Consider the following 15,750-nt stretch of genomic DNA (forward strand, 5'->3'; position numbering starts at 1 on the left):
TTAAGCAAGTTTCCCTTTTCACGGAGCATCTCGTAATTGTGCAATGGACCAATGGTTAATGGTTCTCGTTTACTAAGGGCATCCGCAATGGTTATTTATAGGCTCTATATAAGATATCTATATCAGCATATTTTTCTACTTGGAAGAGATTAAATGAAGAGAGAGAGCAAAGCTATCTACTAACCTGAAGATAGTCTATAGAGAAAAACGAGGCAATGGATTAGAGAGCTATAGATACTCATGTAGACATATTATTGATGTGGATTACTATTAATCTAGTTTATTACTGAGATGTACATGTTTTATATAGAGTATCTTATTTTATCATTGCAAGTGCTCTAATACACCGGTGGTTAGTACGGGCCAAAGGCAACTGATTGCACCAGCCTATCACAGGCGTGAACAGATCCAATGGCTAGAGGACAGCTACGGCCATTAAAACAAGTCTCACAGCTCACCAGGTAGGTCCGAGGCTTGGACAAACATGCCAAATGGACCACCAATGGACAATGCAGGCTACCTTTCGCTAATAAGCAGACGAAATGGTGAATAGGATGATCAGCTTGTGGTACTAACCATCATTTTTCTTACCATGGCATGTAGAAGTACTAGCGATGAGCAACGCACCAAATTGCCCAATCATATTGCACCCACGGCCAGAGGCGACAGTAGCTACAGCATACAGAACAGTGTGCACTTGCGCGCCGACAGTTATAGTACTAATTCTAGCTATAGTAGTAAATCAATTCATGGGTCCAGTTGTAGCCAGCAGATTTCTAGAGCAAGAAATGGGTAATTAGCTGCTGATCTCCTATGCCGTAATTAGTGGGCTAATATGTATGGATTCATTCACCCGCCTCTGCTCTCGTGTGTTGTTTAGCTTGCAAGATGCATTATCGCTAATCAATACAACGAGGTCAGATTAAAACCCGTGCAGGAGTATCAGAGCGTGCAGAGTACGGAGTAGATCGACACCCTGTCACCATAGGAGTATTACCGAAGCACAAGACTGGAATTGTCAGGAAGGTTAAGGACGCATAGATACTTCACCAAACAGCTACCAGCAACTTACACTTCATAACTAGTTAAAAACAAGAAAGAAAATCTGTGACGGTAACAGCACCCATAAAAAGCTCGAGCCTAACAACGACCAATTGCTAAATTCACTCGGTCCTTGCTAAACACAGTTTGACACACTTGTCGCTTTCATTCACTTGTCCCGGTTGATCGCGAGAATCCGGCATATGATCAGTACTTGACGGGCATGCCTAGCCGATCCAACCTGCCCGATCCAGGGTAGGCCTTGTTGGTGAACTTGCTATGCAAGGAGGCCGTTGTCCTCTGTGCCACCGGCGCGCACGATCCGGGTCCGAACGCGTGCGCCGACGCCTTCCGGAGGGAGCTGGACTTCTCGTACTGCGGCCTCTGCTTCGGCGCGCTCTGGGAGCGTGCCTTGGCGCGGAACGACTCGGTGTTCGCCATGTAGTTCGGGTAGTCGGAGTAGCCGCCGAACAGGCTGCGCGAGCACTCGCTCTTGGTCGGCGTGAACGCCCTGCTCCGCGAGCTCCCCGGCCGCGACGTCGCCGAGAAGAACTGCGGGCTGTCGCAGAGCTCGGCGATGTCGACGGCCATGCGCAGCGGGCTGAGCGCCTCGGCCATGCCCACCGACGGCGGGCTGGGCACGGACTGCTGCGCGGTCGTGGAGTCCTTGGACGGAGACTCCGGCATGGTCGCGTAGCTCCGGCTCTTCTGCTCGGATGTCATGGACGAGCATGACGAGTGGTGGTGATGGCTGCCGCTGCGCCTCCGTGAGGCGTGCCGCCCAGGCTTGCCGGTGTCCACCTCGAGAATCTTGGCGTTCTTCTCGTCATCCAAATACCGTTCCTCCACCCACTTGTCAAGCCAGTTCCTCCCGCAAGATTCTGACCTCTCCCGGGTCAGTCTCTCACTTCCCGGCGTCTTCGACGAGCTCCCCTGCAACACAAATCGCCATGCCATTAATCTCCAAGGCTGTCGCAATGTACTATACATAAAAATCTGAACAAACAAACGGAGCAATACCTTCAGAGAACCAGAACGGCCGTGCTTAGGCACGCCCTCGTGAGTCGCCTGGTCGTACTTCTCCGGCGTCGGTGGCCCCTGCAATGCCCAACCACCACCAAGAACCATCATGAGAAGACGTCAACGACATTAAAATTGAAAAATACAGAATTGTGATAACATTTTTTTTTAATCTGAAGTATCTACAGGTGAAAATACAGGAATCATACAGAATTTTTACTTACGGGATGGGCCGAGACATGCTGGGAGCGGATGGCGCGACACGCGCGCGCCCGCCTCTGGACTCGGACGAGAGCGTGCATGCACCGGAGCGTCTCCGCCGCCTGCCGCCGCACGATGTTGCCGCGGACGAGGGCCTGCAGCTTCACCAACCCTCGCAACGCCTTCAGTGCCCGTCTCGCCTACGTACGCACGCGCGCAACGACAATCAGAGAGGTTAATCAGCAGGGGACCCCCGGTAACAACGGGAGCATGCACCGCAGGCCGGAGGTTGACATGCCAACCACCACCGCCATTACTAGAGCTGCTTCCAAGAACAGTAACTCGGTGGGTAACAAAATGCAAACGGCAGTGTTCTTGATGTGCAAAATGGAGTTAAAGCGCCGGAGCCCATGCCTTGCTTGGATAAAAGAAGTCTAGGGACTAAGGGGCAGTAAAGACGCAGGAATGGCAGAGCAGAAGCACAAAGAGGCTTCTCTTGGCTGGAGATGACACCACGGCGTGTTTTTTCCTCACAAGAGTACATTTGCTACCGGAAATTTCTTTTGGCGAAGCGAAAAAGAAAGATGAGATTTTTGGACGAAAGTGTTCTCCTTTTTTTGGCTTTAAAATTAAAAGTGGAGTTTCCACCAACTTAATTCTAAAACGTGAAGTTATCAGAAAAGATTAGGAACTGACGAGTCGAGATGAGAAGCTTTACCAGGTAGCCGCGGAACGCGGCCTGGATCCGAACAGCCGCATACTCCTCCCGCTTGGCGGCGGCCGGCGCGCATCGTCCGCTGCTCGTCAGCCGCACCACGGCTGCGGCCGCCTGGGCAGCGGCGACGGCAGCCTCGGCCACCGCCGCCGTCGCCGCCGCCACCGCAATGGCCCGCTTGCTCTGCTCGTCGTCCCCCTCATCCGACGCCGTGTACGCCCGCCGTGGCGTCACCGCCCTCTGCACCGCCGCCGACGGCGGTGGCGGCGGCGGCGGATGGGCCGGGGATTTCTCACGGAACGACTTCCCGAACCCCCAGCGCTTCTTCTCCCTCGCCGGCTTCGGGTCGCCGGAGCCGGAGTTGGGCTTCTTGCCGCCGCCGAGCAGCACGCGCAGCCACCTGGACGCCCACCCCATCTCCTAGGCCTTCAGCTCGGCCGTTCCCATGGCTTAACCTCGGCTCCGCTTCCAGCACTTCGCCGGAGCGGCAAAATGGAAGAGCGGGAGATGAAACCGAAACAGTGAAACGCGCGCACGCTTACACCGAGAAAAGAAGTGGAGCAAGGTCGGAGAGGAAGAGCCTAGTGGAAGGTTAGAGGGGATTGTCTTATAGAGGAAGCACAAGAGGTGGGGCCATTTTTGCAAATAGTTTATCCGTTTTAGGGGCCGCTTGTGCTAATATTTTTCGGCGAAGCGATCGTAAAACTGTAAAATGTCCTTGTTTTGAGGGAGGTATGGGGAAAGTAGTAGGTGTTGATCTTCTGCTCCGCCGGCCGCCTAGCCGTTTGACTATTTATTGTTTTGATCAGACGGCCATTCCGGGCTCCGGCAAAATAAATCATGCAACTTCTTTATAACTTTGTTTTACTAGCTTTCCAGCTATTACTTCTCTTCTTACGGGTCACAAATTATTATTAGAGATACATTTCTCTTAAGCTCATAAATAATGCTTTTTTCATCCTAAAATATACCCCCTCTTTTCAGATTTATAGTTATAGGAAATATTCCATCTTATTCTAGGTTCTTATATTTTGGGACGGATGGAGTAAGAGATTTTGAATAGATATGACATATTCTACACATTCATATTTGTATTAGTTGGATACGTCCCATCCATTCAAGATTCTTTATATTTTGAGAAAAAAAAGAAAATATGTTTTAGAAGAATCTCTATAAAAGTTTTTTAATAAATAGGAGTACTTTTTACTTGACTGAGTAAATCAGGATGTGTACTTCAATTGTTTACTTAGCTCAACTAATATAGTATTTGATATGTAAGTATTTTGCGTGTTCAAAACCAAAACCTATTACGACTTTACGAGTTTATGTCCCTCTACTAATTCTTTTTCCTGTGCTAATGGAACTATAGATTCGATGTAAAGAAGGCGGGAAAAAAAGGAATATGTTTAAATACAAATACTAATTGCAACGGTTAGTTGTATTAGCGCCTTGCCTTAAAATTGGAATTATGCTAACGTCAAAAGTGTACATCGTCTAGATACCATTCCATAAAATAAGTTTCACTAATTTGTCACTTTCGAATGACGGTTACACGCTAGAATGCTAACTCGGATGAAATTGTCCGTAGGCTTCTCTTGTCGTGACCTATTCTTTTCCAACTCGATATACTTGCTAGTGATGATGACAAAAACAAGAGGAGCCTCATCATGCTCGCCCTCTATGCCTACTTGCAACCCACTGCAATGGTCGTCTTGCTTAACCTCCAGTATATTGCTCTTATGCCATTTCCTTCTTGCTCTACAACCATTGAGCCACTATGGTGGGTGTGTCAACGTAGGATAGTCACTAATCCCCTATAGCTTATCTCCACCAGCAACCTTCCCATGATGCCTGTCTCCACCGTGGACCCTGGTGGCTCCAACCCTCGATATACATTGGGGCTCGAGAAGGTTGCAACGATGTTTAGGTTGGAGAAGGCCGGTGGTGCAAGAGTGAAGAGATATCGTCGTCATCACTTGTTGGCCATGGCATGTCACCGCCGTCGTTATTTTTCTCGCCACGTCGGAGGTTTAAATTAAAGCAGAGGCAATGATATCTCGTCTATTCAAAGGACAAATATCATTTCATTATTGATGCACACATCGCTTAAGAAATCACATTTTAATTGAGTTCATTTGCGAAACGACATTTAAACGAAGCTCACTTTCAATGATGTGGCGTAATTCTAAATTTCTCGTCACAACGACATACACATCCGAACACCACCACTATACTTGCTATTACAACAAATCCAGAAAATCCTTTATGAAATTCATCCATTGTCCCGGACGAGGGTTTTCCTTGGTGCTATATTTATTGCTCGCTCATTGTACGGCAGAGTGACCATTGCACAATTCAGACTCTTCTTCTCATAAGATCCCTGCAACATTACTGGGAATACTAGCAGTACTGTTCTTCCCTGGGGGAAGTCAGATCGTCGGGGCAGACATTTCTTCGACGCCCCGCTGACAGCAGGGACCACCGCAACAGCAGCAACCCGCCACCTCCGTGACGACGACGCCCTACTCGTGCCTCCCAGCGCATCCGCAGATACAGCCATCCATCGTCATCCTCTCCCTCGGCGCCGTTGGATCGAATGCGACCCTTCCTTCCCACAATCCGCGCGACGCGCGTCTCGCAAGAGAAGGCGTCCCCCTGTCCCGCGGTAGTAGTACTGGGCACGCTGTCCACGGAGCTGTGCGGTTGTCTCATGTGTGCGGTGCACCTGGTTGCCTACGCACGGCTGGCTACCCCGGCCTACCCCCCACACTGTTTTTTTCTGTTTGCAAAGCTGACGAAAGGGGGAGCTCGCTGGCTCGTAGTACTACCGCGCGGGACGTGACGGGGCCAAAAGCGCACCCAAGCCTAGCAGGAAAACCTGTTGTTTTGTGCTCTGTAGCCTGGCCTGTCACGGAGGGGGGTGGCGTGAGCACAAGAAAGGCTAATCCTACCTCGCCTCGCCAGATTCACAGGACGGTCACGTGGCCGGACCGGCGGGTCGACGGATTGGTGCTTGCGCGGCCTTGCGCTGCGCGCTCGGTAGAGTGTGGGGCCGAAGCCGAACGGGGGAATCGCCAGTAGGTTGCCAGGATTCCAGGACGCTGTTGCAGCCTTTGCAGCGACGAGGTGCGTCCAAGATATGGGCCTATTACATTGTTGGGCATTAGCAGCAGCCCAAATCCATCATCCATGGAAGCAGCGGTTCTCCCTGTTATATGGGCCTGAATGGTCCAGTATGATTTCCGCCCGCCATGAAAAGGAATAAGTTCACTTTGAGTCCCTTAACTAGTGACCAAATCAAATTCATATACTTGAACCACAATACCGGATATCTTGACCCCTCGACTATTAAAACCGGTGCAATTTGACTCTTATGGTGGTTTTGAAGGGTGATTTGCTGATGTAGCACCAACATGGCAGTGTTGACCTAGTCTTTATCCAACGTGGCGTTAACGTGGCACTTATGTGGTATTAGAATTTAAAAAAAATATGTGGGACCCATTTGTCATTCACGAAAATAATTGTGGGGCCCACATGTCATCCTCTTTTTTTTTTGCTTCCTTTCTTCCTCCTCCCCCCTCTGAATAGGCACATTTGTAATACACGGATCAAATTAACCCTTAATTATTTGTCACTTATAGTCTATGACACATGGATTCTTACGTGTCTATGACATATAGATCCAATGAAAAATCATTGATTATCACATTTAAGAGTGGTAAATTTAATTATCTTTTATTTTACGGTGATGTCTAACCCTGATCTGAAAGGAGGCTTTAAGGTGGTGTTTGGATCCATGGACTAAATTTTAGTTTCTGTCACATCGGATGTTTGGATACTGATTTAGAGTATTAAACATAGACTACTTACAAAACTAATTACATAAATGAGAGCTAATTCACGAGACAAATTTTAAAGCCTAATTAATTTATAATTAGAGAATGTTTACTGTAGCATCACATAGGCTAAACATGGATTAATTAGGCTCAATAGATTCGTCTTGCGAATTAGTCCAGGATTATAAAATGAGTTTTGTTATTAGTCTATATTTAATATATTTAATTAGTGTCCAAACATTTAATCTAACATAAATTAAAAAAATTTAGTCCCATCTAAATACCCCGCAAGTTCTGGACTAAACTTAGTCACCGGAGACCGTCTGACCGCTGACGTCTACTTTCGGTCACAGTACACTGTAATAACAGGTCAATAATCACAGTGACGTTGCCATGACAGGAAAGTCCAAACTTGTTTTCGTGCTAAAGTCCCGTTTAGTTAAAAAACTTTTCAAAAAACATCACATAGAATCTTTAGACACATGTATAAAGCATTAAATATAGATAAAAAACTAATTGCACAGTTTACATGCAAATCACGAGACGAATCTTTTGAGTCTAATTAGTCCATGATTAGCTATAAGTGCTACAATAACCCACGTATACTAATGACAACTTAATTAGGCTCAAAAAATTCGTCTCGCGGTTTCTAGGCGAGTGATGAAATTAGTTTTTTTATTTGTGTCCAAAAATCATTTTCGACATCCGATCAAACGTTCGATGTGACTCTCAAAAATTTTCATTCCCCTAGCTATGCAGGCCCTAACAGAGCCCAAGTCATCATCATTCAGAAAAAAAAAACACAGAGAATCGAGTTGACTACAGGTCACACGACGCAAATATGCAATCATGGTGACAGACGATGGGGGATACGATTAAAGTTGGCTTTGCCCTTTTTACGTGGACCGTGTCGCGGTCACGAAAGACGGACGCCATCATTCGGGATGACCTGCCCGGACCCCTGGATGACTTGAGCGATCCTTGTTGGTCTGCGTAGCGCCATATCCTTTTTTGTTGATCCTCGTTTACTCCCAAAAGCTCTCACGGCCGGCACAAGCGACAGCCTAATCGAAGGCAACTCACGTCGCAATGAGCGTCTTCTGTGAGCACTTCATCTGGTCCTTGTGCCTTTTTCTTTCCCCGCGGTCCAGGTTGCCAAAAGGCACGCTCGCGGGCGCGGTGGCTTCACAAAAGCAACGGGGTGACGGCGGGTTGATGAGAGCCGGACCGGCCCGAGGAGCGCAGGCGTAGGTGCCGGTGATGCTTAAGTCCACACAGCTCAGCTGTCTCCCTGCCTGCTGGCTTTGCCGCTACCGGCAAGGCGGCAACGGCAACCAAGCCCCGGCCCCGCGCCGGCGCCGCCCGTATCGCACGGGCCGCACATCCGCCGTGACAACGACAGCGACCTTTTCTCTGTCCGCTCTTCCCTTGTCGCTCGGCGTGCCCCGTTCCACCACAGTGTAGTGTTGTAGCTAGATAAAAAAAAACGAGATTAGAAGGGAGAGAAGTCTTTCGAAACATTTCTCTACTGTTATAAAAAAATAAAAATATTTTTATAGGTACTTTGGTACGTCATTTATATATGAGACGGTTTTTAAGCTCATTCACTTTTAAAAATACATATTCTTATTTGAGTCAGTTTTTAAGTTTGTTGGCTTTGGGAAATATAAAATGATCTCTTTAAAAACCTCGCATGTTAACTTGAGACGATCAAACTTCTAACTGCAGCTCATGATTAGATTTTCTAATAAAAATTATATCCAAACGAATTACTTGAGACGACCGAACTCTTAACTGCAGCTCATGATTTTCTAAAAAAAAATATATCCAAGCGAATTCCCAAAGTAAATTTCACCTTAACTAACCGTATAACAATAATAAGATTAAAATAGCCTTCACTTGTTGCAACGTACGGGCATTTTTTTCTAGTTTTTTTTTGAAAAATATGAACATGTTAGAGATTAAACATAAGACATCTGATTAAAACCACACACAACTGTCACTATATTATCATCAGGTGCATCGCTTTAGCTGGACTGGATATTACTCCGGCTGGCAAAGCAAAAGGACACAATTCAGTTTGTTACTCTGGCTGGGCCGATTCAGTTTGTTACTCTGGACGGGCCGGGCCTGACCAGGCCAGTGCACAGCAGGACTGCACATCTGTCTCCTGCTGAACCTCTTTGTTCGGCCCAAGTACTAGGAAAGGCGCTCATCAGGTTCATGATTCATCTAAGTCATCTGAACTTAAAACTGCAACTGAGCATTATACTAACCAACACAAAACTAGCTGATCTCACGGCGTTGATGCTCTGCATTTGCTCAACTTCTGCATCAAAGCAAAACTGTATTGTGTTGAGCGCGCGCCATTCCTGCGGGCACAGACCTTCTGGAAACAAAGGTGTCATCTACCAGCTAAAAGTTCAGACTTCAGAGATACCTCGAGATCCACGTCGCGGCTTAACCAGGCATGCCATTCAAACCTTTGAGCTGACCTGCTGGATACCATAATCTCTATCCCTTGATTTTGTTCCTGCGGGGGAGATCTTGTCGTTGGGATGTCTACAGAAAGTTTATCTTCATCGTATAATAAAACACCCCACTTGTGTGTATCATTCTTTATCAAGTCTCTGAACATTACCAGTATTAAACTCGGCTTGGGCTATACGACGTCTTGCAAATACAGAAAGCTAAGGTTAGATTTGAGTCGCAAAGGATTTCGTTCAGAGCAACTTGGCCTGTGGGGCTTTTGGTTGATTACAACCAGGGACACACAAAGATGGCGCAATTCGAGACTGTTCTGCCAGGGGAACAGCTAGGACTGCCAACTTATGCAGTTCCATGAGATTCCTGGTGTCCGAAACACATCAATTTTAAATCTTCAGACAAATGCTGGGTTTGCATTATTAAGCGCGTCTGTTAACCTGCCATGAGACATATCGGCATTGTGACAGTTACTCCTGCTGCTGCCCTGCAAGTGAATCTGAACAAGCTTGAGAATAATTGAAGCCCTAAGTATGGCTCACAAACACTTCTATGTACATAACGAATATATTCTTGCTTCATTAGACATGTATAGGTTGATTTATATACGGAGTACAACACATGGATAGTTGACTTGACTAACCACATGAAAAACGAACCACCAAGGTACAAAAACCCCTTTTCACGGACTAGAGGTAGCACTCGGTAACATGACATTACTTCTATCTGAGATGTGTCTATTCTATCACTAGACTAAGTATGTGTTTCCATCCTTTTCTGTTGTCCCTAAATAACCTAAAACTAGCCTAAGTTATGCTCCCCCACAACAATCTCTCCCATCATACATCGGTTCATTCAGACTGGCCACTTGTTACAGCCCAATAATCTTTCCCCAAACGCATCTTGGATGGGTGTGTATTGATCCAGTCTATCAGGTCTAGTCGAAGCCACAACTTAAGGTCGACGGGTCTACACAACCCGAGAGGTTGACCAAGTGAGTGATGACCACTCCATCTTTTAAGTTGTGCTCTCTATCACCAATTATCGCCGTAGGATAAAAACACAACGACATCTTTGCACACACATTTTTGTGTTTAGTGGCAAAAACCAAACCGCCGAGGTAAAAAAACGATCAGTTCTTAGGGAAGAGCTGGATATGAAAACCATCTGGAAAGCTGAGACCGGGGGTTCGGACTATGTTTCCTCCTTTCACTGTCCTCCAACTGCCATGAGAAAAAAATGGTTATTCAGATGATGTCCACAGGATGAGCCAACGTGAGAATGTTATATTTAGGTTGAGAAATGGTACCTGTATTTTGTAACTAAAGAGTGTATGAATGTTGCCATCAAAACCTTGCTGAGATCAGTTCCAACGCAGAACCGAAGCCCACCACCGAAGGCCATGAAATGCTTCGTTCCTCCAGTGATCTCTGGTTTTCCCTGTTCAGACAAGGGCTAGTTTAGAGCCATATATTATTTCAATGCAGATATTCCTTACTAATGTGGAAAATGCATGTGATGCTCCCATTCTCTCCCTTTCCTCGTTATGCTACCCATTACTCATTTTCCACAACTTCAATGCAAACAGTTGCTTTTTTTATAAGGTAATGGAAACACTTGTTTATTGAAACTCTTGGTTCTCACTTTGTTTATTTCTTTATACCCAATCACCTAGGAGAGCTCACTGAACCTGAAATCAGCTTGTTACTGCATCTATAGATCCATGTCATAGACAGGCAAGACAGCTTGCCTTTTTACAGATTGCATTGCTCTTTATGCAATTTATCATCCTTTTTGTTTTACAAGGGACTGGTGAAATAGCACATGGTTCACCTACCGGATTGAGATACTGTCGGATTACAAATTTATTACCACAAGCCCCAATGATAGCTAACAATTTTCTGTGCACTTAAGTAGTACTTGACAGATGAGATAGCTTCATGGTACTTGTTTTTTCATAGGTTACACTATGTACTTCTCTTGGCATTTGACCTTGTTGTTAAACTACTGAGCAGGAAGTTTCTCTGTTGGTTCTGGTATTAAACCCCTGACCGATCAAGCTGGTACTTGAGATCAGAACCTTGCAACCTTACACTAATCACAGTGCTAATAATTGGGAAGTTGCAGTTAATTAAAGTATTCTTCTTTCATAATTTCCGTTTTAATGTCGAGGCTTGAGAGGAGAATATATGCAAGTTCGGTGAGCAGATCAGATCATTACAGTTCCTACTTCCTAGATGAGGAGAGAGCTCTTTTTTTTTTAATAAAAAAGGTAGACGCCTAAAATAAACTGAAGGACCAAAGCTCAAGGCTGGAGCTGCCGCTCAACCTGGCAAGATGGAACCCTAACCTACGTGTAAACTTAGAATGTACATGCAGAAACTGCTAATTACTGAAAGTTCATATTAAGAAGACTAACCTGCCACCTCCATGGATTGAAGGCCAACGGATCTTTATATATTTCAGGGTTTAAGTGCACTGCCGGTGGGCACACCATGATACCCCATCCTGCTGGAATTGTGTAGCCTGCACAAAGTTCAGAGTTCAGTTTTGTGCTGCAACTTGCTGAAGTGAACCTTTCTAATTAACAAGAGATGTCATGTGCTAGATAGTATTCGAGATGTGTGTACCTTTGATCTCAACATCCTGCAACGCCTTCCGAAAAATTCCCGGCACGATGTTTGCGAGTCTTACAATCTCCATTATGACCTTCACATAAAGAACATGGAAGCGTTAGTTTTGGCAGTTATGGATTCAGAAATCGTACGGAAATGGCATCTACTACATAACCTGCAGTTGCCAAAACAATTAACTGCGGTAAAAATTCAGGTTGCCGAGTTCTGATTCTCTTCCTCTTTTGCTATTTTCAATTGTAAAAATAGGAGTTTTTCTTAATCAGCCAAGCCTGTTCAAGAAAGTTCTTACAGTTATTATTAACTAAGATTATCTATCATTCTTGAAGATTGGGCCTTGGTTAAACAACAGGGGAACACGAACTCTGCACTTGCAGAGTTGCAGTCTTGTTGGCAACAGCTTTGGGCTCCCAAGATTCTTGCACTAGTTCCAGATCAATCTCATTGTTCCCCAAGTAAATTCGAGCGGGGGTATTACAGTACGTAGCAGTGCAGATTGGTCTAGCGCACACTAGTCCCGGGTTAGGCTCACCTGAGACGTGAACGTCATCGATTTATACTCGGCCCACGTGACGCCGGAATTGGGGTCCTTCCTGTTCCTGATGATTGCCTCGTGCTCCTCCTGCATGCCCACGCGATCGACAAGGTTTAATTCTACTTTGCTTTAACTTGTCGATCGATTGATCTGATCAATGACGAGCTAGTTGAACTCATCACGCTCCCGTTGAGTGAAATATGATCAACAGCGAGAGTAGAGAGTAGACTAACCCTTAGTGCGTCGACGACTTTGGGATTCTCGGTGAGGAGCTTGACGCCGATGGTGAGCGCCAGCGCGGTGGTCTCGAAGCTGGCGAAGAGGAGGACGAACATGAGGTCCAGCGCGATGGTCTCCGTCAGCAGCGGCTTCTCCCTCCTCAGCTCCTGGATCACGTGGTCGAAGAAGTCCTCGCATGGCCGCTCCGGTTCGGCCATCCTCTCCTTCATCATGCCCCTCAGCACCTTCATCGCGTTCTTCCTCCCCTGTGTACGTATCAATTCAAAAAAACAAATTTAAAATCGGAATTCATTTTTTTTGAGTATATATCAGCTAGCTGTGTAACAGTGAGAAGCAGGAGTTTCTGAGGTTTATGGAGTGCATGTGCGCGGCTATACGGCCAAGTACACCGATCTGTCTGTGCGTGTGGTCCTTAGTTTAGTGGCGTTTCGCATGTGCAGACGGCCTAGCTAGGGTGCAATTTGAAGTTGTACGAATTATATCGTGTTCAAGAGTATGGGGGCAGTTGCCGAGTTGCGGGCGGCTGCGGGCGTGTGGGCGCCGTACCTCCATGCACTCGTGATAGGCCGTGCCAGGGATGTTCAGTGGGAAGGATATCAATCCGCGAATGAACGCGCCGAAGTTCTTCCTCAGGTTCACCTGCGACGGCTTGGACGGGTCGTAGCCGATCAGCTTCTTGGCTGTGAGATCAAATATCATCTGAAATATATATACAGAATTAATCCTCGTCAATTACGCGCAATGCGGCTAGCTAGGCAGCTAGCACATGCTGATGCATGCTGGTTGATTTGGCGTCCGGTGTGTGCTTACAGTGGAGATGCCTTCCTTGAGCTCGACGCTGGGCTGGGAGGCCCAGGAGGCGAGGCTGCCGCGGCAGGCGGCGTCCGTCTCGGCGAGGAGCACGGACTTGAGGTTCTCCTGGCCGTAGAGCCGGAGCACGAGCGTCTTGAGGTACTTGTACATGAAGCCGTGCAGGGAGCCGACGTTGTCGCGGCCGAAGATCTCGGTGAAGGTGTCCGGGTACCAGCTCTCGAACAGCTTCCCCTCCTGCTGGAACACGTAGTAGTTCATCTCCGGGTCGGCCGACACCACCACCGGCCGCCCCACCACGCTTGTCTTGAAGATGCTCCCGTACCTGCGCCCAACGCCAACGCCAATGTCACGGACCGAACTCGATCGATCAACAACGTCAATACTTCCGCACGCCATTGCCGCATGCATTCTTGGTTCTGAGGTGGAGGTGTGTACCTCTTGATCCTCTCCTTGACGAAGGGGGAGAGGTCGCAGGTCGGGTTGGGCGCGAAGAACTGCAGCGTCTCGCCGATGACGGGGAGGCCGAGCGAGCCCGGCGGCAGCCTGCCGTTCGACCTGGGGTGGCTCCACCTGTACGCCCAGCGGAGGAGCGCGACGACGGCTGCCAATGCCGCGCACAGGAGCGCTATATAGGCCATGGAAGAAGCCATGGCCGCCCCGGAGGCGGTGAGAAGGTTCGCGTCGTATAATCTTGGGGCGAGAGGGATGGTGGTGGCGAGGCGGAGAGAAGCTAGCTGAAGATATGGCTGCATGTGCGTATGGGGGAGAGCTGTGCGAGAGGAGAGGTGGTTTGCTAATGCTAGCTAGAGTTGCTAGCAAAGGCCAAAGGGGAGGAGGCGGAGGGGTTATCTGTGGGTTTGTGGGTAAGGATGGAGGGGGGTCAGCTTATATAACCACCATGCTGAAAGGCATGGCCTTAAAATAAAAGGAGGGAGGGAAAATTGCATACATGCCCAAGATTAAACTCTAATTGCATGCAGTTAATATATTTGCTCTTTTTTTTTTTGGCTAATAGATTTACCAAACTTTTTCTTTACTACTGGTAGGCGTACGATTGTAACATATGTGTTGATGTATCGAAGCACATATATAATTCAACAATCAAAAGGAATAGGCTAGCTAGTCTTCTGGTTCTAAAGTAATGCTCGATTAGCTTGAAACGGTTAGACTTGAAAATGCAATATTTTGAACCAACAAGTAATATATGCGGGTGTAACTCAATTTCACCAACATATATGATTGAGTTCTTCCTTTCTAGTTTTGTGCAACTAGTTTTTAATTTCTAAGGGGTGCCAAATTATTTTTTTGCTCTTTCAAAACTACAAATATGGTTAACATTTTTTTAAACAAAATTAACATATTTTTAGATTAGTCCCTTGTTTACTTTGCACGCCCATGGGAACTTGATGTGTTAGAAGTAGGGTGGGTATTCGGTCTGACTGATCGGTTCGGTCTCTTGTTCATTTAAAATTTTTGTACATCTAAAACCGAACACTAAATTCATTGCAAATAGTTAAGACCGAGTAATTCAGTATCATTATTTCGTTTCGATCTTTGGTCATGGCTAAAATAATTGGTAGCTTTGTACGATTAAAAAAACACAAAACATAATTAAATTTTAGCAACATTTCCTCTCTTAAAGGACATGTTTTGATAGTAAAATATGCAAACAATATATAACACATCAAGTCATCAAGATATCATCATAGTAAGTCCAATTTAGCATTAATATTTACGTCACACATGATACTTAAATAGGCTTTAATGATATAATTCGATCTATTCAGTCATTTCCACCGTACTAATTTCAGTAGTAAGAATTACTTATCAAAATATTCGGTTTCAGTCTTGGTTAGTTCGATTTCAGTCATTCTTTTTTTTTTAAATCGAAGCCAGTATTTGCTGGTGTTATATTAAGTAGGATAGAAGTTATTTATAGAGTCACGAAATATGAAAGAGATAAAACCGAAAAGAAACTGAAAAGGAAGGAAAATAACAAGACAAGACATCCTCGCATGTGTTATATTGGGATATTCTCGTAATACCTTTGGCGCTGCACATAATCCACACCTTGTTCTCATATGTGATTTTGGTCACTAGTTGGGGGAATTGAGCCTACTGATTGTGGAACACTCATTTGTTTCGTTCGCACCAGATTCCCCAAGCTACCATCATATGAATTAATTCAATTGCCTTCGTTTTGTGTTTTTCCCCTTGGGATGTCCCCTTATT

At 46.2% G+C, this 15,750-nt stretch overlaps 2 protein-coding genes across 2 annotated transcripts; both read right to left on the minus strand.

Moving 5' to 3' along the window:
- Window positions 1-964: 964 nt before the first annotated feature.
- Window positions 965-3,567, minus strand: LOC127771815 (protein IQ-DOMAIN 22). Its single transcript, XM_052297755.1, has 4 exons — window positions 2,981-3,567; window positions 2,286-2,462; window positions 2,062-2,139; window positions 965-1,974 (listed from the first exon to the last, which is right to left on the minus strand). The coding sequence occupies exons 1-4, from the start codon at window positions 3,392-3,394 to the stop codon at window positions 1,249-1,251; spliced, it is 1,395 nt and encodes a 464-aa protein (XP_052153715.1). The 5' UTR covers window positions 3,395-3,567; the 3' UTR covers window positions 965-1,248.
- A 6,308-nt stretch (window positions 3,568-9,875) lies between these two features.
- On the minus strand, window positions 9,876-14,362 carry LOC127771607 (cytochrome P450 87A3). Its single transcript, XM_052297538.1, has 9 exons — window positions 13,954-14,362; window positions 13,516-13,840; window positions 13,252-13,404; window positions 12,699-12,950; window positions 12,463-12,552; window positions 11,928-12,006; window positions 11,717-11,823; window positions 10,607-10,737; window positions 9,876-10,520 (listed from the first exon to the last, which is right to left on the minus strand). The coding sequence occupies exons 1-9, from the start codon at window positions 14,268-14,270 to the stop codon at window positions 10,430-10,432; spliced, it is 1,545 nt and encodes a 514-aa protein (XP_052153498.1). The 5' UTR covers window positions 14,271-14,362; the 3' UTR covers window positions 9,876-10,429.
- Window positions 14,363-15,750: the final 1,388 nt, after the last annotated feature.

Source organism: Oryza glaberrima, chromosome 4 (assembly GCF_000147395.1).
Source record: "Oryza glaberrima chromosome 4, OglaRS2, whole genome shotgun sequence".
NCBI classification, from domain to species: domain Eukaryota; kingdom Viridiplantae; phylum Streptophyta; class Magnoliopsida; order Poales; family Poaceae; genus Oryza; species Oryza glaberrima.

What these genes read in the sequence shown, in the direction of transcription:
- LOC127771815 (XM_052297755.1), bottom strand. Translation starts at nt 3,394, where the DNA reads ATGGGGTGGGCGTCCAGGTGGCTGCGCGTGCTGCTCGGCGGCGGCAAG. An exon ending in CCGCGTTCCGCGGCTACCTG is followed by an intron (nt 2,463 to 2,980) that starts GTAAAGCTTCTC and finishes GTGCGTACGTAG; the next exon opens with GCGAGACGGGCACTGAAGGC. An exon ending in AGCATGTCTCGGCCCATCCC is followed by an intron (nt 2,140 to 2,285) that starts GTAAGTAAAAAT and finishes TGGGCATTGCAG; the next exon opens with GGGCCACCGACGCCGGAGAA.
- LOC127771607 (XM_052297538.1), bottom strand. Translation starts at nt 14,270, where the DNA reads ATGCAGCCATATCTTCAGCTAGCTTCTCTCCGCCTCGCCACCACCATC. An exon ending in TCAAGGAAGGCATCTCCACT is followed by an intron (nt 13,405 to 13,515) that starts GTAAGCACACAC and finishes TATATATTTCAG; the next exon opens with ATGATATTTGATCTCACAGC. An exon ending in AAGTCGTCGACGCACTAAGG is followed by an intron (nt 12,553 to 12,698) that starts GTTAGTCTACTC and finishes GTGGGCATGCAG; the next exon opens with GAGGAGCACGAGGCAATCAT.